The following is a 20,503-nucleotide window of genomic DNA, read 5'->3' on the forward strand; positions in this document are numbered from 1 at the left end:
GTTTAATGCCGCAGCAACTCCCAATCATTAACATGCTTCAGGGATCCAGACTGCGGGGAGCCCCGAAAAATTAATAATTATAATTTGGACTATAATTTGGTCTTTTTATTTTAGTTTTTTATTTTAATTGGAGTATTTTGATTGGATATATTAATTGGATGTTTTTTATTGGAAAATCAATAAAAATGATTTTAAAAAAACCAAACTGTCTAAGTTCCAAGTCTGAACATTTCCAGAATGAGTTGCACTTCTGCTGTTGATCTGAATAGCCAAAGATTTCTCCTTTGGCAGCAATGGAACTCATTCATTCAGGAAACCACTGGGTGTCCTTGTGTTTATTTTCAATCTGTTTCTGCTACTGTATAATAGTTGTCCTGTGGTTTGGCAGTTCCAGCTCAACTTGGCTCCCTCGGGAAGAATTGTTCCACTACTACACCATCCGCACAAACCAGACTGTGATTGTAGGGGTTGTCCACAAACCCTACAAGCACTGTTTTTGGTTGCGTGCAGCAGGAGGAGAGCGCAAAATATGGTTTGAAGCTCAACATCAAAAAAACGAAGATCATGGCCACAGGTCCCAACACCTCCTGGCAAATAGAAGGGGAAGAAATGGAGGCAGTGAGAGATTTTACTTTCTTGGGCTCCATGATCACTGCAGAGGGTGACAGCAGCCACGAAATTAAAAGATGCCTGCTTCTTGGGAGAAAAGCAATGACAAACCTAGACAGCATCTTAAAAAGCAGAGACATCACCTTGCCAACAAAGGTCCGTATAGTTAAAGCTATGGTTTTCCCAGTAGTGATGTATGGAAGTGAGAGCTGGACCATAAAGAAGGCTGATTGCCGAAGAATTGATGCTTTTGAATTCTGGTGCTGGAGGAGACTCTTGAGTGTCCCATGGACTGCAAGAAGACCAAACCTATCCATTCTGAAGGAAATCAGCCCTGAGTGCTCACTGGAAGGACAGATCCTGAAGCTGAGGCTCCAATACTTTGGCCACCTCATGAGAAGAGAAGACTCCCTGGAAAAGACCCTGATGTGGGAAAGATGGAGGGCACAAGGAGAAGGGGACGACAGAGGACGAGATGGTTGGACAGTGTTCTCGAAGCTACTAACATGAGTTTGACCAAACTGCAGGAGGCAGTGGAAGATGGGAGTGCCTGGCGTGCTCTGGTCCAGGGGTCTGCAACCCGCGGGTCCGGAGCCGCATGTGGCTCTTTTACACCTTTGCCGCGGCTCCGGGGTGGATACTAGCGAGGGGAGGAGGCGCATTGTGCGCCCCGACATTCCCCACTGTGGCGGGCGCTGTACTGGCTGTGACGTCACATGGGGGCGGTGCGTGCGTTAGTCACACACTGTCCCGACGTCACCTTCCCGCCCGCTACATTATAAGGGGCATGTACGCTGGTCACTGCATTGAAAGGGGGCATGTATGCTGGTCACTGTTTTGAAGGGGAGTGAAGAACACACACACACAAAAAGGTAACGTTTATTTAAATGAGGAGGAGTCATTCTGAGGGGTCAAACAAAGAAATAATAAAAAAGTGACAAAAAAGTTATTTTTATAATGATGAGTTTTGCGGCTCCCAGTTGTTTTTTCTTCGGAAACGGGTCCAAGTGGCTCTTTTTGTCTTAAAGGTTGCAGACCCCTGCTCTGGTCCATGGGGTCACGAAGAGTCGGACACGACTAAGCGACTAAACAACAACAAGCAGGAGGACAGGGCAACATATTACAACGGCGCATTTTCCAAAATAAAAATATTCTACTTCAATTTCTTCCTCGTTGCACATACTGCCAAAACATTCCTTTGAAATTCCTGCAAAATGCATGAGTTTCTTCTCTGTCCACAAGCCGGCACTGTTTTGCATCCTGTTTGATTCTCTGTGCAGGAAGGAGAGTGGATGAATGGATGTAGAATTCCAGTCCTTTCCTCAGCCTGACTCAACATCACCCCCAACAGGGCAGAATGAGACAGCTGCACCAGGCTGCAGATTTTGGGCAGCAAATTGTTAGTTATTTAACCCAAGGGTCCCAACTCTACAATTGATTCTATGATTCTACGGACCACCTGAAAACTGTGTGTCTTGGTGGCTCGCTTAATGATTTTCCCACCTGTTGCAATTGTAATGCATGCTAAATGCTGTGTGGGTTTTTCATTGCTTCTTTCATTTCTTATACAGTGGTACCTCGGTTTAAGAACAGCCCTGTTTATGAACTATTCAGCTTACAAACTCAACAAACCCGAAGTAGTGTCCTGGTTTGCAAACTTTACCTTGGTCTAAGAACGGAAGCCGAATGGTGGAAGGGCACTGGCGGTGGGAGGAATCATTAGGGAAAGCGCGCCTCAGTTTAAGAACGGACTTCCAGAATGGATTAAGTTCGTAAACCAAGGTACCACTGTATATTGTATTTTGTTGCATTACATTTTGAATTCTGTAGAATTAAGTGAATTAAGTGTCCTGAGTCAGCCTTCTGAGCCCCTCTGGGTGATCTCAGTCATATTATTCTATGTGCAAGTAGATAAATAGGTACTGCCTTATAGCGGGAAGGTAAACGGCGTTTCCGTGTGCTGCGCTGGTGCTGGCTCGCCAGAGCAGCGATGTCACGCTGGCCACGTGACCCGGAAGTGTATCCGGACAGCGCTGGCTCCCGGCCTCTTAAGTGAGATGAGCGCACAACCCTAGAGTCGGACACGACTGGCCCGTATGGGCAGGAGTACCTTTACCTTTACCTTTACATAAACCTAGACCAGTTTTCTTAAAAATAATTATAATATTATTTATAATATAATTTTATTATTTGAACCCTGCCCACCTGACTGGGTTGCTCCAGCCACTCTGGATTGCTTCCAACATATACAAAACCGTAATAGAACATTACACATTAAAAAGCTTCCCTATTTAGAAATTGTTGGTTTCTGGCCTTTTATATATATATATAATTTGCTCTGTATTTCATATATTTGCATTTTGGGAAAGTTTGCTGTGAGCCAGTTTGGGAAAGTGACATATAAGTAAACTCAGTCAATGGTATACAGCATCGGTAGCCAAACTAAGGCCCAGGGGCCGTATCCAGCCCAATTGCCTTCTAAATCTGGCCTGCGGATGGTCCGGGAATCAGTGTGTTTTTACATGAGTAGAATGTGTGCTTTTATTTAAAATGCATCTCTGGATTACTTGTGGGGCATAGGAATTCGTTCATCCCCCCCCCCCAAAAAAAATATAGTCCAGCCCCCACAAGGTCTGAGGGACAGTGGAAAAAGTTTGCTGACCCCTGGTATACAGTATAAGCCTAAGGTGATAAAAGGTGCTCTGATCTACAAAGGCCAGTTGGTCCTGTTACGACAGGACTGGATCAACAAGCACCCCAAACTGGGAATCAGATCCTTACACAGGATCAGTGGCGTAGCGTGGGTTGTCAGCACCCGGGGCAAGGCAAGTAATTTGCGCCCCCTAACCCGGGGCAAGGCAAGTCATTTGCGCCCCCCCCCCGCTGCCCTGTCCCTCCCCCAGATAGTCCCTCGCTCTCTCTCCGCACCGCACCGCACGCCTGGCACCCTCCCCTCCACAGTGGGCAGCGACCCGGCGGCTCAGATCGGATTCGCACAGCCAGCACTGCAGTGAGAGAGAGTGAGTGAGCCAGGTAGGGGCAGATAGCTGCGAGTGCGAGCGCGCCCCCCCAGATGTTGCGCCCGGTGCGGCCGGGCCCCCCCTGCACCCCCCACGCTATGCCACTGCACAGGATGCACCCTGCTCTAGAACAGGGATAGGCAGAAGGTAGACTGGAATTACTTTCAGAACTCAGTGCGGCTTGCGGTAAATCGGCAAGGATTTCCACCCTCTTGTTAAACAGCAACAACACAAACACACAAAATGAAGCTGCCAGAATGAAGAAAGCTGGGGAAGGCAAGGGGCTGCTGCTTTAGTGCAATGCGTATCCTCTATCATCATACTGGTGAGGAACTGCCATCATTTGGTCTTACTACCAGCCTCTGGATTTGGCCATTTTGGGTAAAAAACATTCACCTTTCTCAAGCTGGAATTCAGCTGATGCAGCTTCATTAATGCGTGACCCCAAAATTCCGGACCCCACCCAACTGATGCCAAAGTTTGGTGCTAGTTTTGCCACAAACCCGTTTTGTGCCAACCCCCCCCCCCCAAATCAAGCAATTGAAACATCAAATCGGGGTCACAGGTTAACGCCAACTGACTTCAAACATGTCACATGTGGGAAAGCTCCGGGACCCCCTTCTAAATCCAAAGAGGGCATTCTTTATTCTTTCGTTACAGCTGCCGCTTAAATTGGGTGCTTTTAAAATTTAGTGCCTTTTTCTAACACCCATGGCAACAGAAATATGATGCACCAGAGTCAAAAAGTCCAGAATTCTCGTCTCTTTCCCCGGGCCTTTGACACCTGGTACATGTGCTTTCAGGACACACCAGTGGCGTAGCGTGGGGGGTGCAGGGGGGGCGGCCGCACCGGGCGCAACATCGGGGGGGGGGGCGCTCGCACTCACAGCTCTCTGCCCCTACCTGGCTCACTCTCTCTCTCTCACTGCAGTGCTGGCTGTGCGAATCCGATCCGAGCCGCAGGGTCGCCGCCCACTGTGGAGGGTAGGGTGCCAGGCGTGCGGTGCGGTGCGGAGAGAGAGTGAGGGGCTATCTGGGGGAGAGACAGTGCAGGGGGGGCGCAAATGACTTGCCTTGCCCCGGGGTTAGGGGGCGCAAATTACTTGCCTTGCCCCGGGTGCTGACAACCCACGCTACGCCACTGGGACACACATACCCCGCAAAAAAAATTCTCGTGACTGCAATTTGTTTTAACTGTTCTTAATACTGAATTTTAACTTGTAATCTGCTTTTGGGACCCACTGATGAAGTTTAGCACGCTACACCTCATGTCCACAAGATGGACTGTGCGGAGGCCCAGACTAGGACAGCACTTTTTTCCGGGGTGGGGGCAGAACTTCGCCAGATGCATCTTCTCCCTTCTACCCTACCAACACAGTTTTCCCAAGGCAGCGAGAAATGGCTGGGATTCCCCCTGGCTTTTACGCAGCGCCTTCTTCCTCCGGCCTCGGACGTGGCAACACAACTGAGAGCCAACGGCTCGGCTGGCTTTCGTCGGGAGCAGCTCCGACTGAACCCGGGGAGCTCGCTTCCAAGTCGATGCGGCTTGGATCCCATCCGGCTTCCCTTTCCCTGGACGGAGCGGGGCTGCGCCGGGAGGAGCGACCAGAGCGGGACTGGCCGGACCAGGCCAGGCTGGAAAAGGGGCGGTGGGCGAGACCCCCTTCGCATCGCGCTCCGGGCCTGGAGGAGCGACGCCCAGGCGAGTCTCTGCCCCGAGGCAGCTGCTGCGGCTGCAGCCACCGCCCCCGAACACGCTCCGCCCCTCGGCGGGACGCTCTCGCTCCGCCCCATCGGGTTGCCCGAGCATTTCGGGGGCGGGGGGACCCGGAGGAAAGCTTCGCCCAGCGCCTCCGGGGCCGGCGAGCGCGGGGTTGGCTCTCCCTCCGCCGCCCGTCCGCCCCGTCGTGCCGGACTTTGGCCCCGCTCCTTGGCCCCGCCTCGTGGGGAGAGGCGCCAGGGGTCTTTCCTAAGTGGCCCCGGCCCGAGGCTGCTGCGCTCTCGTGCGCTCTCGTGCGCTCTCGTGCGCCCTGAGCGCCACCGGAGCTGCTCTTTGTTCCCGGGCTGATGCCGAGGCGAGGAAACTTTGTTTGTTTGTTTGTTTGCGCTCCTTGCGAGGCGGCCCGCCCCTCCCCCCCCCCCTCCTTCGATCCCTGAGAAGATCCGGATTGCAAAGGACTTCCAGGAGCCGACGGGAGCCCCTGCCCCACCCTGGCGCTCCAAGTCCTGCTTTCTGCCCTCTCCAGCCGCTCTCACCAGGGACTAGAAGACTTGGCGTCTTCCTCCCCGGTGACTGAACCCCAGCGCGGCTCTGCTCTCCTCCCCCAGGGACCCGAGGCTCTGGACTGGGTTTGAACCGCATGGACTGAGGAGCTGGATCCCGCCCGATCCCGCAGCGGCAGGTTGCTCTGCAAAGATCATGCAAAAAGATCCCGACGCGCTCCTCCACGCCCTGTCCCGGCAGCCGCTCAGCGCGGAGCCTCTGGCTTGGCCTCGCCACCAGGGCGACGTCCAGGTGACGGTGCGGAGGCCCAGATCCCGAGCTGGGGACTTCGCTGCTCCCAGGGCTGCGCTGAGGAAGACCTTGGTGGCTGTGGATGTCGTGTGCCTGCTCGTGGGTGAGTGGGGGCGCGGAGGGGCTGGGATTTTACTGGCCAGGTAACCAAGAAAGTGGGAATTTGCCAATTAGCTTTCTCGAGATGAAATCCTGAATCCAGGCAAAGGTTTCTGTTAATCCCCCTAATTAGTGATTTGCAATTGCTTAATTTTTTTTGTTTGTGTTGGCGTCTAATGGCGTGTAGCTCATTTCACCTTCTGGTTATTTGCACATCTGGTATTGCAGCATGGAGCAGTATTAAGATCACCAGGCAGCCAGTGCTCATTTCTCCAGCTTTTCACAGAATCATGGAGCTAGAAGGCACCCTGAGGGTCATTTAGTCCAACCCCCTCCAATGCAGGAATCTTTTGCCCAACACAGGGCTTGAACCTACAACACTGATATTAAGAGTCTGACTGATGCCAATTCTGCAAGCTGGGAGGGACTATCTAAATCGGAACATGTGCAGCCCAACACTCTGCTCAAATATTATTGTAATTAATGGAGCACTTTGCTCTGATCCTTGGCAACCACTGCAAGGGACATTAGGTAAAGGTAAAGGGACCCCTGACCATTAGGTCCAGTCGTGACCGACTCTGGGGTTGTGGTGCTCATCTCGCTTTATTGGCGTACAGGGAGTTGGCGTACAGCTTCCAGGTCATGTGGCCAGCATGACTAAGCCGCTTCTGGTGAACCAGAGCAGCGCACGGAAACACTGTTTACCTTCCCGCTGGAGCGGTACCTATTTATCTACTTGCACTTTGATGTGCTTTCGAACTGCTAGGTTGGCAGGAGCAGGGACCGAGCAACGGGAGCTCACCCCGTTGCGGGGATTCGAACCACCTTCTGATTCCTAGGCTCTGTGGTTTAATCCACAGCGCCACCCACAAGGACAATAAGCCTCCATATATTCAGCCCAGCTAGAACAAGAATACCTTAATCTCTTTCCCACTGAGAGTCAAGTTTAAGACACTAACAGCAGCATAGTTCTTTCTTTACCCTTTTGACCAGGGCTTTGAGTTGTTGGGCCAGAGGCTGCTGTTGAGATCCCAGCTAAGGGGTAATAATAATAATAATAATAATAATAATAATAATAATAATAATAATAATATATTATACCCCGCCCATCTGGCTGTTTTTCCTCCAGCCACTCAGGGACCATGCTGGATACCTGGAAGCCATGTGGAGGATTTGAGGAATTGTAGCAGTGGCATTTCTTCTCTGGCTCTTTAGTTCCGGATACCATTGCATGATTCCTGGAGGGGAACTGCTATGATTAAAACACACACACACCTTTGCATTGGAACTTCTTCAGCCTTTATTCCTGACTTTTGGCCCTGTTCCTCCCTGGACGACTTTTAGCAACACATTGCAGAGATTTGCACATGGAAGAACCCAAGGCACCCAGTTTGTGATCAGAGGTGACCTTGCCTTGAGTCAAGGTGAGGAGGCTGCCGTCAGGGCAGAACTACACATGAGAAGGAGCCCATTCAGCTTTCCTGGTTAATGATAATACAGAGGAGGGGTCATCTTCAGAGGAGATCTGGTGGGTGGAAGGGCAGGGCTTCCTGCTTCCTCACACCCACTGGTTTTCCCAAACCACCCCTCCCCTTCTTTCCCCAGTCAGGCATATTTCTGGTCACGGGTCATGGGGGAGAACTGGTGAGTGGAGAAGGGTTAATTACCCCTGAAATCTGTGCTTTTGTAAGGAATCACAGGGTTGTGATAACATCTAGTTTCTCCCTTAGATGTTGGATTTTCAGATGCCTGTCCATGGGGCACAGTTGCTCTATTAAGCCCTGGTGTAATCAGTAATCAGTAATAATAATAATAATAAATAATGTATTACTTATACCCTGCCTATCTGGATGGTCCTCCCCAGCTACTCAACAGAATATTTAAAACATGACAAAACATCAAACATTAGATGTTTCCCTAAACAGGGCTGCCTTCTGATGTCTTCTAAAAGTCAGATAGTTTTTTATTTCCTTGACATCTGATGGGAGGGTGTTCCACAGGGCAGGTGCCACTACCAAGAAGGCCCTTTGTCTGGTTCCCTGTAACCTCACTTCTCGCAGTGAGGGAACCACCAGAAGTCCCTCAGAGCTGGACCTCAGTGGGCTGAACGATGGGGGTGGAGACATTCTTTCAGGTATACTGGCTGTTTAGGGCTTTAAAGGTCAGCACCAACACTTTGAATTGTGCTTGGAAATGTACTGGAAGCCAATGTGTTATATGGTCTCAGCCACTCCAAGTCACCAGTCTAGCTGCCACATTCTGGATTAATTGTAGTTTCTGGGTCACCTTCAAAGGTAGCCCCACGCAGAGAACATTGCAGTAGTCCAAGCAGGAGATAACTAGAGCGTGCACCACTCTGGCGAGACAGTCCGCGGGCAGGTAATAAACCTATGGTCAGAGTTTAATGAAATGTCATGCTGGAGTCATTGCCCTAGTGCACCCAGCTATCCTATCTAACTTTTAGCTTGCTCTGCGTGGTTTAATGCAAATGTTGGTTTCCGATTCAGCTAAGTATGGAGAAAGGCAAGAAGCTTTGGGGGTTCAAAACTCAACCCCTAGAAACCTAATCCAGCAACTCTTCTGTCTTATGCCATTCCCCCAGGCACAGCCCATTTGTTCCCTAATCATTGCTCCAAAACCTCAGGGCTAGAAACTTACTTGGTTGCTGTTTAAGTAAAACTGATTTTCCCAGGGAACTCAATTCTATCCCCCAATACCAGATTTGGGGTTTATACAACCCCTTAATTACCTGCTGGATGGTGTTGATGAATACATAAGGGAGTTGAGGGGAAACTTGGGAAGGCACCTTGATCAAGGGGCTGGGCTCAGAAGCGGGAAACGCAAGTTCAAATCCCTGCTCAGCCAGAGAACTCTTGCTCCCGTCTCTTTAAATCGTTTTCTGGCCAGGTTCCCAACTGGAAGTAGCTTGGAAGTAGAGGAGGTGTCAGGAGGGAAGCATTTGAGAATTGAGACTGATGGGAAGTGGAAGCCACTGGGGTAGGAAACCATAGCTCTAGTGCAGGGGTCAGCAAACTTTTTCAGCAGGGGGCCGGTCCACTGTCCCTCAGACCTTGTGGGGGGCCGGACTATATTTTGAAGGGGGGAAAAGAATGAATTCCTATGCCCCACAAATAACCCAGAGATGCATTTCAAATAAAAGGACACAGTCTACTCATGTAAAAACACACTAATTCCCGGACAGTCTGTGGGCTGGATTGAAAAGGCGATTGGGCCAGATCCGGCCCCCGGGCCTTAGGTTGCCTACCCATGCTCTAGCCCAGGGGTCAGCAAACTTTTTCAGCAGGGGGCCAGTCCACTGTCCCTCAGACCTTGGGGGGGGGCAGACTATATTTTTTGGGGGGAGGAATGAACAAATTCCTATGCCCCACAAATAAGCCAGAGATGCATTTTAAATAAAAGCACACATTATGCTCATGTAAAAACATCAGGCAGGCTCCACATTTTAAATAAAAGGACACAGTCTACTCATGTAAAAACATGCTGATTGCCGAACTGTCCGTGGGCCGGATTTAGAAGGCGATTGGGCCGGATCCGGCCCCCTGGCCGTAGGTTGCCTACCCCTGCTCTAGCCGCTAGCGGGACAGGGGATAGTGTGGCCCTATTCATTCTCCACCTCTGCTGCAGTAAGGGCAAGAGTCTTCCGCTGTAGAACAAACAAAACGGAGGCAGTGTGTCATGCAAAAACCAACGTCTGTCTTCTTTCATGCTTCCCTGGTTATTCTGGCCCGGATGTCACCAATATGCCACTCTGCGTGTGCCTGCAGAGGCCTTCCCCATTGTCCATAGGGTGCCTTGCCCTTTCCTCTGAGGAAATTAGGCCTTTCAGGGGCTAATGCAATAGGTTGGGTGCGAGGTGTTTGGTGTGGTACCCATAGCAGTTTCTGCAGTTTGCAAATGGGCCCATGGACCCCAAAAGAGCGAAACGTGAGTCAACTGAAATATTTACTGGATCTCTCTCTTTTTTATACAGTCATACCTCATGTTACGTTTGCTTCGTGTTATGTTTTTTCAGATTGTGTCCCACAGCGACCCAGAAGTACTAGAAAGAGTTACTTCTGGGTTTCGCCGCTCACACATGCGCAGAAGCGCTAAATCATGCTTCGCGCATGTGCACAAGCACCAAATCGCGCCGCGCACCTGCACAGATACGGTGCTTCAGGTTGCGGGCTTTTCATGTTGTTAACGGGCCTCCAGAACGGATCCCATTCGCAACCAGAGGTACCACTGTATAACAAATTATTGATTTAACAAAAAATAACAATACAAAAACAAAGCAAAACAAAACAAAACAAATTGACTTCCCTCTAGTCCCTTCCTTGGTTCCATAATTTATCAATATACTTCATGTGCATTGTTCAGTTTGAAACCTTATTTAAATTACTTATTATCCATTCATAACAAAATTACAAGTACAGTGGTGCCCCGCAAGACGAATGCCTCGCAAGACGGAAAACCCGCAAGACGAAAGGGTTTTCCATTTTCAGAGGTGCTTCGCAAGACGAATTTCCCTATGGGCTTGCTTCGCAAGACGAAAATGTCTTGTGATTTTTGAGGTTTTTTTCCGCTCCCCAACCCCTTTTTCTAAAGCGCTAAGCTGCTAATAGCCTTTTAGCAGCTAATCCGCTAATCCCTTAAGCCTTTAATAGCCGTTTACAGCCCTTAAACTGCTAATAGCGCTAATAGCGCTAATCCGCTAATGGGCTTGCTTCGCAAAATGAAAAAACCGCAAGACGAAGAGACTCGCGGAACGGATTCTTTTCGTCTTGCGAGGCACCACTGTAATTTTAAAACCCTGCTAATGTATTAACTGTGCACAATGGTTCTGTATATATGCAATAAACACCTTCCACTCTTCCTTAAATTCATTGTCATCTCTTCCTCTCAGTTTCATTGTCAATTCTGCCATTTCAGCATTTAACTTGCCAGTCCTCTTTAGCTGGGACTCCTTCTTCTTTCCAGTGTTGTGCTAATAATGTTCATGCAGCCATAGTTGCATACATAAATAAATTCTTTTGTGATTTTGGTAGATTCACTCCTATAATACCTAATAGGAAAGCTTCTGCTTTTTTAAACAAAGTTTATTTTAAACATCTTCTTCATTTCATTATAAATCATTTCCCAATATTTCTTTATCATTTTACAGTCCCACCACATATGGAAAAATGTCCCTTTACTGGATATCTCAAAAGGACATCATAAGCGACTCCTGCTGGAGCAGACCAAAGTCCTCTCTAGCCCAGCACCCTGTTTTCCACAGTGGCCAACCAGAGGCCTAAGGGAAGACCACGAGCAAGGCATATACCGTATTTTCCGCTCTATAAGATGCACTTTTCCCCTCCTAAAAAGTAAGGGCGTGTGTGTGTGCGTCTTATGGAGCAAATGCAGCCTGCACAGCTATCCCTGAAGCCAGGAGAGCAAGAGGGATTGGTGTGGACCGATACCCCTTGCTCTCCTGGCTTCAGGAATAGCTGCGCAAAGCCTCTTCGCTCAAGAGGCTTTGCGTTGCTTTCTTGTTTTCCTCCTCTAAAAACTAGGTGCGTCTTATGGTCGGGTGCGTCTTATACAGCGAAAAATACGGTAGATGAAGAGCCCACCTGGGTACAACTTCTAGGGTAGTTGCAACTACAATGGTACCTCGGGTTAAGAACTTAATTCGTTCTGGAGGTCTGCTCTTAACCTGAAACTATTCTTAACCTGGGGTACCACTTTAGCTAATGGGGCCTCATCCTGAAGCGAAGTTCTTAATCAAAGGTTCTTAACCCAACGCTCCCCCTGTCCTGAAGAGGCTTGGCATGGCTATCCCAGAAACCAGAACAGCAAGAGGGATCGCTGCTTTCGCTGCGCAGTGATCCCTCTGGCTGTTCTGACTTCGCTTCGCTGGAGAGGCGCTGCTTTCCCCCTCTGCGCAGCGCCCCTTCAGCGAAGCAGGAGGAGAAATGGAAGGGGCTCCGTTTCTCCTGCTGCTTCGCTGAAGGGCCGCTGCACAGAGAGGGAGAACTGTGCAACGCCCCTTCCGTTTCTCTTCCCACTTTGCTGGAGAGGCGCTGCGCAGAGAGGGAGAGAATATTTTTTTTCTTGTTCTCCTCCTCTAAAACTAGGTGCGTCTTATGGTCGGGTGCTTCTTATAGAGCAAAAAATATGGTAATACATTTGATGGTTTTTTGTTGTTTGTTTTTGTGTTTAAAAACACATTATTTTGAGGGAAAAACACCTGAAAAAACAGTTGGTCTGTTGCATTGTAAGCTGTAGTTCTAGCAGAGGGAAAGGGAGAGAAGGGAAGAAAGGGGAGGAACTGTTTGCACCATGGCTGCCATGGTAAGGTTATCTGTTTCCATAAAGTTCAAGGAAGCCTGTGTCTCAGTGGGCTTCTGTCTATAAAGGCAAGCATTTATATAGTGCTTTAGGGTGTTCAAATGACTTAACGTCCACTAGATTTTTAAAAAAAAATCTTTTAACAAACCTGTAAGTTAGATCAACTGTGTTATACCCAATTTGCAGATACGGCAACTGAGGCTGAGAGAGTAGATTGCCTAAGGGTATCCTATTAGTTCATGGCGGAGGAAGTAAGATCCTTAATTGCTGGCTGTAGACGTTTAAGGGCAGAGGGTTCACCTCATTCTAGTGCCATAACAATAGTACAAGTGTTGTTAACCAGGATTTGAAATTAGCAGGCACATTTTGCACCTAAAGATTTTCCATTTGTATGTACCTCAAAAAGTCTGGGTGCCATTTTTTGTGCCTGGCTGACACTCAAAGATTACTGAAATGTATGTGCTTTGAAGCACCCTTAAAGTACATTAAGGAGTTTAACATAAAGGGTAGTGTTTTGAAAACTGAAGTATGGTACCAATATTTTTATTGTAAACACCAAATTAAACATGTATTAACAATTTATGTTAAAAAAGTGATATTAACAATGTGACACTTATGTGAATTATGTATTAGTTCATGCCTGTCAAAATAATAAATAAAATGTGTTGCCGATACCCCCCCCCTCTCCAAATGGCGACTAGATATTCTGTTTTGGCACCCACAACCCAGGTCCCAGGAGCCATTTGGCTCCTAGCTTTTCTATCCCAGTTTCTAACACTGTTGTTAATGTTTAAATGTGGCCAGATTCCTGTGAAAGAAGCTGAGTAGATTGGCTGTTCTCTGTTTGCATAGAAACCAATGGATGCTTTCTCCCCCACTTAGCTATTGCCAAGGCGATATGTACTCTGTGCTTACAAAAAAAAAGAAGAAGTCAAAGTTCTGCACCAGAAATGTCTGGATTCTGTAACCTGGGAATATGCAAATTAAGCAAAATGTGCCTATAGATATACAGTGGAACCTCAGTTTTCAAATGTAATCCGTTCCGGAAGACCGTTTGACTTCCAAAATGTTCGAAAACTGAAAGAGGAAGCCTCAATTCAATAGGTAAACTCAAAACGGAAGCTGCGTAGCACGTTCGGCTTCCAAAAATCGTTCGAAAACCAAAGCAATTACTTCTGGATTTTCAGCGTTCGGCTTCCAAAACGTTCATCAATGGAGCTGTTTGAGAACCGAGGTTCCACTGTATATTTTTTTCCCTTGGTTTTAATGTATCCATGTGGCTTTGGCTTTTTTGTTTTGTTTCTTTGTTTGCAAGTCACTTTGAGTTGCCTTGGGCAAGAAAAAGCAACTGACAAATTTAATAAATAATACGTTGGCAAATTTTGCATGGTTTGTAATCATCTAGTAGGCAAAAGGGACACACAAGAGGCGTTCTCAGACCCCTGGAAATCCCAATGGAAACTTATTTGGTGTCTGAAATTCCTCTGAACTTTTAAATGCCGGGTGGGGAGAATATGAAGAGGAGTTACTTAGGACTCCCATTTTTTGCCCCATCACCTAATTCTCCGCTTATGTGAAACATGACGGAATTTCACAGTTCCCAGCCCTTGGCACTGTGAGCCTCTAAAGGGCTAGAGCAAAACTTTGCCCGGAGCAAAACTATCCTATTAGAGGGAGGAGTTGTCCCTTCACACTGATCCTTGGATGCCAGTCCTGTGAGCTGCTGCCTCTGTTCAGCCGTGACATCAGGGCAGGACTTAGCAGAATGAACTCGCTATGTTTTGAACCAAGGGAAGTGCCGGAGAAGGTGGAGAACCCTGATGTTGGGAAAGATTGAAGGCACAAGGAGAAGGGGACGACAGAGGACAAGATGGTTGGACAGTGTTCTCGAAGCTGCTAATATGAGTTTGACCAAACTGCAGGAGGCAGTGGAAGACAGGAGTGCCTGGCGTGCTCTGGTCCATGGGGTCACGAAGAGTCAGACACGACTAAACGACTAAATAACAGCCACATCTTTTACCTGTCCCATCAGAACTGTGTGATGTTGGGTGACAGGCTGATAGGGTGTGGTTTGGGGAAAACAGCCTTGCAGACCAAATTAGGGTCCCTGACAGGCCTGATCCAGGGGTCAGATATCAGTTTCCTGGAGGATCACATAGCCTACAGCCCCTGCTCATATTGATGAGACTTTTTCAGAACTTCTTAGCAGGTTGTACAAATGGAAGCAGTGTTAGAAACTCAGGTATTTAAGCTAGGCGCCAAATGACTCCTTACACCAAGGCTACAATCTCCAAAATGGAAAGTCTAGTTGTCTTTTGGGGCAAGTCTTGTTTTTCAAAGGATTGACTGACTGTGATTGATTATCAGTTAAACATCTGGCTAGTTCAGATGACAACCTTGAGCTCGGTTACGAGCTTTGAGAACTGAAAGAAGAAAACTCTATCCAGGGACAGTCCATGTATATATTGGGCTATTCCTATCTCTTTTTCTTAATGGTGACACAGACCATTCATAACATAGGAATATTCTTCCCAACTGTGAGCAGGGCACTGGGGTGGGGTAAGTGAAGACAAGGGGCAACAATTAACCATAACATTGTTCACTGCTCCTGCTCAGGCTGCACAGAAAAAGCATGGATCCTGAAATTCATTCTGATTGCGCAGATAAAATATACGTAACTGATAAAATTCTACAGGATGTGCTATTGGTGTGTGAAAGCAGCCAAAATCCAATGACCTCCAGGCATGTACCTCCAGATGGTGGAGATGTCAGGCACAATCCTGATGCCCAGGCATCTTCACTGGGTCACAAGTGGTTGATAGCCAGGTGAAAATGCACCTAGCGCCTGACTAATTTCTAACATTGGGTGGAAGGCGTGACTTGTAGCTTGTCTGTAGCAGGAAGAAGGGCCGGCCTTCTGCCCTGAGGAAACTTGGGAGTTTAGAGAGTTTCCCATTCTTACCTTGGTTGGTGATGTATTGCGGGGTGGGCAGCCGTAGTATGGCATATTGGAATACAGTGGTACCTCGGCTTAAGAACTTAATTCGTTCTGGAGATCCGTTCTTAACCTGAAACTGTTCTTAACCTGAAGCACCACTTTAGCTAGTGGGGCCTCCCGCTGCCGCTGCGCAATTTCTGTTCTCATCCTGAAGCAAAGTTCTTGACCCGAGGTACTATTTCTGGGTTAGCGGAGTCTGTAACCTGAAACATATGTAACCTGAAGCGTCTGTAACCCGAGGTACCACTGTACAGCACTGGGACATGTGCTCCGCAAACCAAGACAGAGAACCTGGGGAGCAGGTTTGCCTTAAGGTTGCAGAGGAAGGGCAATCTGAAGGCAGAACTTGATTGCAGGCAAATGTTTCAGGGGATGGGTCCGATTGATTTGCCATCTGGAAAGAACAAGGGCTTAGGGCGGCAACCTGGTAGCATTGGCATTAGGGAGATTGAGTGGCCATGGAACTGGCTGACACGCAGAGGCAGCCAGGAAGAGGTGGAGTGATGAACCTCAGCCCAGGGAGGAAATGTGGCCCTTCAGGGTTCTCCACCTGGTCCTCAGTATTCTACCTAGGCCACGCCCACTTGCCATGCCACACCCTCACCAACCCACCTCAAGTGTCAGGAATGGGTCTTTTAGCTGAGGTGTTGCCCTGCTTACTTGCCTGGATGGAGAGGGGAGACTTAAAGGGACCCCTCACCATAAGATTCAGTCATGGCCGACTTTGGGGTTGCGGTGCTCATCTCGAGGGAGCCGGTGTACAGCTTCCAGGTCATGTGGCCAGCATGACTAAGCTGCTTCTGGCAAACCAGAGCAGCACACGGAAATGCCTTCCCGCCGGAGCAGTACCTATTTATCTACTTGTGCTTCATGCTTTCGAACTGCTATGTTGGCAGGAGCAGGGACCAAGCAATGGGAGTTCACCCTATCGCGGGGATTCAAACCGCCAACCTTCTGATCAGCAAGTCCTAGGCTCTGTGGTTTAACCCACAGCGCCACCTGCGTCCCTAGCAACACTATACATTACAGCAAGATCGGTATCCGAGAGCAGCAGAGAGGTGTAAAATTGTCCTGTACTTATGAAGTAATGGGGAAATCAGACTAGTACGAATTGGGGAGCAGGCCTTGACATTTTGAGAGTTGAAATGTGTGATACTGTAGAAAAGTAATTTATTTATTGATTACATGAAATTTATATACTCTTCGATTGTTTGAAAACAAACAAAACAAAACCTCAAAGCAGTATACAAAACTAGAAAATCCAGGAAAAAATGACAGCAATACTTTTAAAAAAAAATACAAAAAGTTAAAATGGTAAAAGAGTTTAAAATCCACACCAGCATTTCAAAACATCTGGGCAGGCTTGCCTAAACAGGAATGTTTATAGCATGTCCCGGAAATGAGTACCGTGAACCAGGCAGGGAATTCCAAAGCATAGATTGCTTTTTCACATTGCTGTTAATCTTGTCCTCATTTGCCCCCTTCCCCACTTGAGGAAGAGAGTGCAGTGGTACCTTGGTTCCCAAACTCAATCTGCTCTGGAAGTCTGTTTGGCTTCCAAAATCTTTGCAAACCAAGGCTCAGCTTCTTCTTTTTTTATAATAATTTTTATTAATTTACAACAAAAACAAATCATACAATAATTTCACATCCAGTTTTTCACAAAGTCTTTCTTTTCTGGACTTCCTTCAGCTTTTCCGTAAATCTTTCATAGTCATTATTAATTTACGCATTTCTTAGGTTTGTATTGTCATTATTTGAACCTTTCTTTTCCTATTCCCTTTTAACAATACCTCTCGCGTTTCACAGTGCTTTTTTAAATCCCTCTAGCATTATTTGACCATCACTTATACTCTCCAGATATTCCACAAATTTTCCCCAGTCTTCTGTGAACTTTTGGTCTCTTAAGTATCTAATCTTCCCAGTCATTTTATCCAACTCAGCATAGTCTAGCAGCTAAACCAAGGCTCAGCTTCTGATTGGCCCCAGAAACAATGCTGAACGCCAAAACGGACGTTCGGCTTCCAAAAATCATTCGCAAACCAGAACGCTTCTGGGTTTGCGGCGTTTGGGAGCCGATTTGTTCGGGAGCCAAGGTACCACTGTAGAGGGCTAGCCAAGCGAGGCTGGCATCCGGTACTTCCTCCTCGTTCTGAGAGTGGGCCACTGGGGAATAAAGCCATGGTGGAGCTGGAATTTTGGTTGGTGGGAAGTAGACTGTTGGACAAACAAAGCTTCCATCAAGTGTCTCTCCCCAATGGGTCACAGAATAAGAGGCTCCTGGTTTTTTAGTCCTGGTGGTCCAGCACACCTGCTTTGCCCCCTGCCTGGCAGTGTTCCCAACCCCTGCGGGTGTCCCCTCACCTCCTTCCAGGCCCAGCCCTGTTTTTCTATCCCTCCCCCCCCCCTTGCACTGAGGAAGCACCACAGGTTGCGTCTTGCTCGCCTGGGCGTTGCTGTGGGAGGGGGCCAGGCAGGCTGCCACTTGTTCCCAACAGATCCGGAGCAACACCCAGCAGAAGAACGCCAGAGGAATGTCGCCGAGGGCACAGAGCAGGTCCCTTTGGCACGGAGCAGCTCAATCCAGGAGACTGCTGAGCCGTAACGGGCAGCTGCATAACAGGGAAGGGAACTCTGGCGTGAAGGTTTGCAGTCACGCAGAGCAACAGTGAAAGAAGTCAAAGGATGGCAGTTCCAGATCCGCAGCTCGCAGTGCCAACTGGGTGCTTCATGCCTTGTGGTCGCAAGAAAGTCCTCTCTCTCTCTAGATATATCCTCCAGGGTGTTGCTGAGCCCTGGCACCCAGTAACTGGGCCTCTCCCTCTCTGGACCGCAACACCTGAGCCCTTTGCTCTGGGCAGCTGACCAAGCAAGGCAGTGTGGCTGTCTCAGTGCAGCCAAGAGCCCTGTATATTAATAGCCCTCTCCAAGTGCCAGGGAATCTCTGCATGCATTGAGAGGGCCGAGGCACCATATAAGGTGAGATGGGTAGTGATTATTTCAAGCAAGAGGGCTATTGTGGGAAGCTGGAAAGTTTATTGTGAGATGACGAGCAAGGCCTTTTTTATTTTTATAAGGGCGGGGGAGATATATTTGTAAGAATTAATCATAATAAATAAATGGAAGACGAGTACAGCCTACAGTCGTACCTTGGAAGTTGAACGGAAGCCGTTCCGGAAGTCCATTGTACTTCCAAATCATTCAGAAACCAAAGCGCGGCTTCCGATTGGCTGCAGGAAACTCCTGCAGCCAATCTGAAGCCATGTCGGACTTTCAGGTTACTTCTGGGGTTGCGGCGTTTGGGAGCCAAAACATCGCAAGTACCAAGGCATTCCGGATCCAAGGTATGATTGTACAGGCTACAGATGCTTCAGGTTACATACGCTTCAGGTTACAGACTCGGCTAACCCAGAAATAGTACCTTGGGTTAAGAACTTTGCTTCAGGATGAGAATAAAAATCGCGGCACGGCGGCAGTGGGAGGCCTCATTAGCTAAAGTGGTACCTCAGGTTAAGAACAGTTTCAGGTTAAGAATGGACCTCTGGAACGAATTAAGTTCTTAACCCGAGGTACCACTGTACTTGCGTTCTTGGGTCTTGCGCTGAGGTACGTTTTTTCAGATTTCTCGTCTGTACAGTTCTAAGCTACATCTGGAAAGCCACAGGTTCTCCCCCACCCCCCATTCTAAAAGAAAGTGTGGTGATCTTTAGTCTGTCCACAGATCTCCCAGCTGCAAGCTGATAAGCAAATGGATGTGGTTCTCTTGTCCCTCCAGGGCTGATTTGCCCACCAGGCAAGGTGAGGCAGTTGCAGGCTCTCAATACCTGGAAGAGGTGGCAGATTTGACTCGTGAGCTTATTGGCCACCTCTTCCTCCTCATGTCCACTGGTGCCATTCTTCTGCTGCATCTTCCACTGTGCCACCCCCCTTGTGTGCCCACCGTTGCCGCTGGGTGGCAGTGGGCAGGTGCGCAAAGGTGGGTGCAGAGGTATGGTATGCAGCAGAGGAGATGAGGGCATTTTCTGTTTGGCCACTAGCAGCCAAATGGCCATTGCTGGCCCTGCCATAAATATACCATATTTTTCGCTCCATAAGACGCACCTGACCATAAGACACACCTAGTTTTTAGAGGGAGAATGCAAAGGAAAAAAATTATTTTAAGGGAGCGCTGAGCAGAGCCTGTGTGCATCCCAGGCTCTGCTCAGCGCTCCCTTTAAAAACTTTTTTTTTTCTTGCATTCTCCCTCTAAAAGCCAATCAGCCCCTTCTCCCTCCTCGGGGCGTGTGTGCGGCTCTTGGGGGCTTTTCCCGCCTGCCTCCCGCCTTCATTTGCTCCATAAGATGCACACACATTTCCCCTTATTTTTAGGAGGGGAAAAGTGCGCCTTACGGAGCGAAAAATACGGTAGTTCCATCTGGTTTGAGAGCTCATTCACTCCATGGCTTTCTCTGAAGGGACGTGCTCTGGTAAGCAGACTACTCCAAGGAGGCAAGGCCCATGTGTCTCTGGTGTCTCTGGCTGGAGCAGACACGGATCCACCCCAGATCTGTGGCTCAGGTCCTTGAGCTCTTTGTGTTGGTTGCTTTGCCCAACTAAATTTAGCCCTCTGCCTTCTCCCCGCTGCAAACCTTCACGTCCACCTCGCTGCCCCTGAGAAGGGCAGAATGGCAGGAGTCCAACGGATTCCGCTGGAAAACCAGAGCCTTCTCAAAGAGCTCATTGCATGTGCCGAGCTCAGCAGATGCCAAAAGGCTTGGCTGTTTGACAGAGAACCCTGATTGTTTTGGGCTATGGGTGTCTTCGCCTTGGTGTCTCCTGCGGCACAGCTGTCTGTGCAACTTGACCCTTGCTGGACCACTCACACCCAACAGGGACCTTCTTGCTTTTTAAAAACCTTTTGTTTGTCTCCTCCTCTTCCAGGGAGCACTT

General features: G+C 48.5%; 1 protein-coding gene across 2 annotated transcripts in view; it reads left to right on the forward strand.

Annotated features, from left to right (window-relative positions):
• Positions 1-5,008: 5,008 nt before the first annotated feature.
• The window catches only part of LOC310667692 (phospholipid phosphatase 3-like), an 81,996-nt gene continuing 66,501 nt past the window's right edge, over positions 5,009-20,503 (forward strand). Inside the window, exon 1 of one of the 2 annotated variants that reach the window (XM_083420545.1) lies at positions 5,009-6,247. In XM_083420545.1, the coding sequence (XP_083276671.1) occupies positions 6,049-6,247 (199 nt within the window). In that variant the 5' untranslated portion in view covers positions 5,009-6,048. The remainder of the gene's footprint in view (positions 6,248-20,503) is intronic. The other variant, XR_014506331.1, reaches the window with a different exon arrangement.

The sequence above is a fragment of the Podarcis tiliguerta genome (assembly GCF_965153285.1).
Source record: "Podarcis tiliguerta genome assembly, chromosome: 17".
In the NCBI taxonomy this organism is placed as follows: Eukaryota; Metazoa; Chordata; class Lepidosauria; order Squamata; family Lacertidae; genus Podarcis; species Podarcis tiliguerta.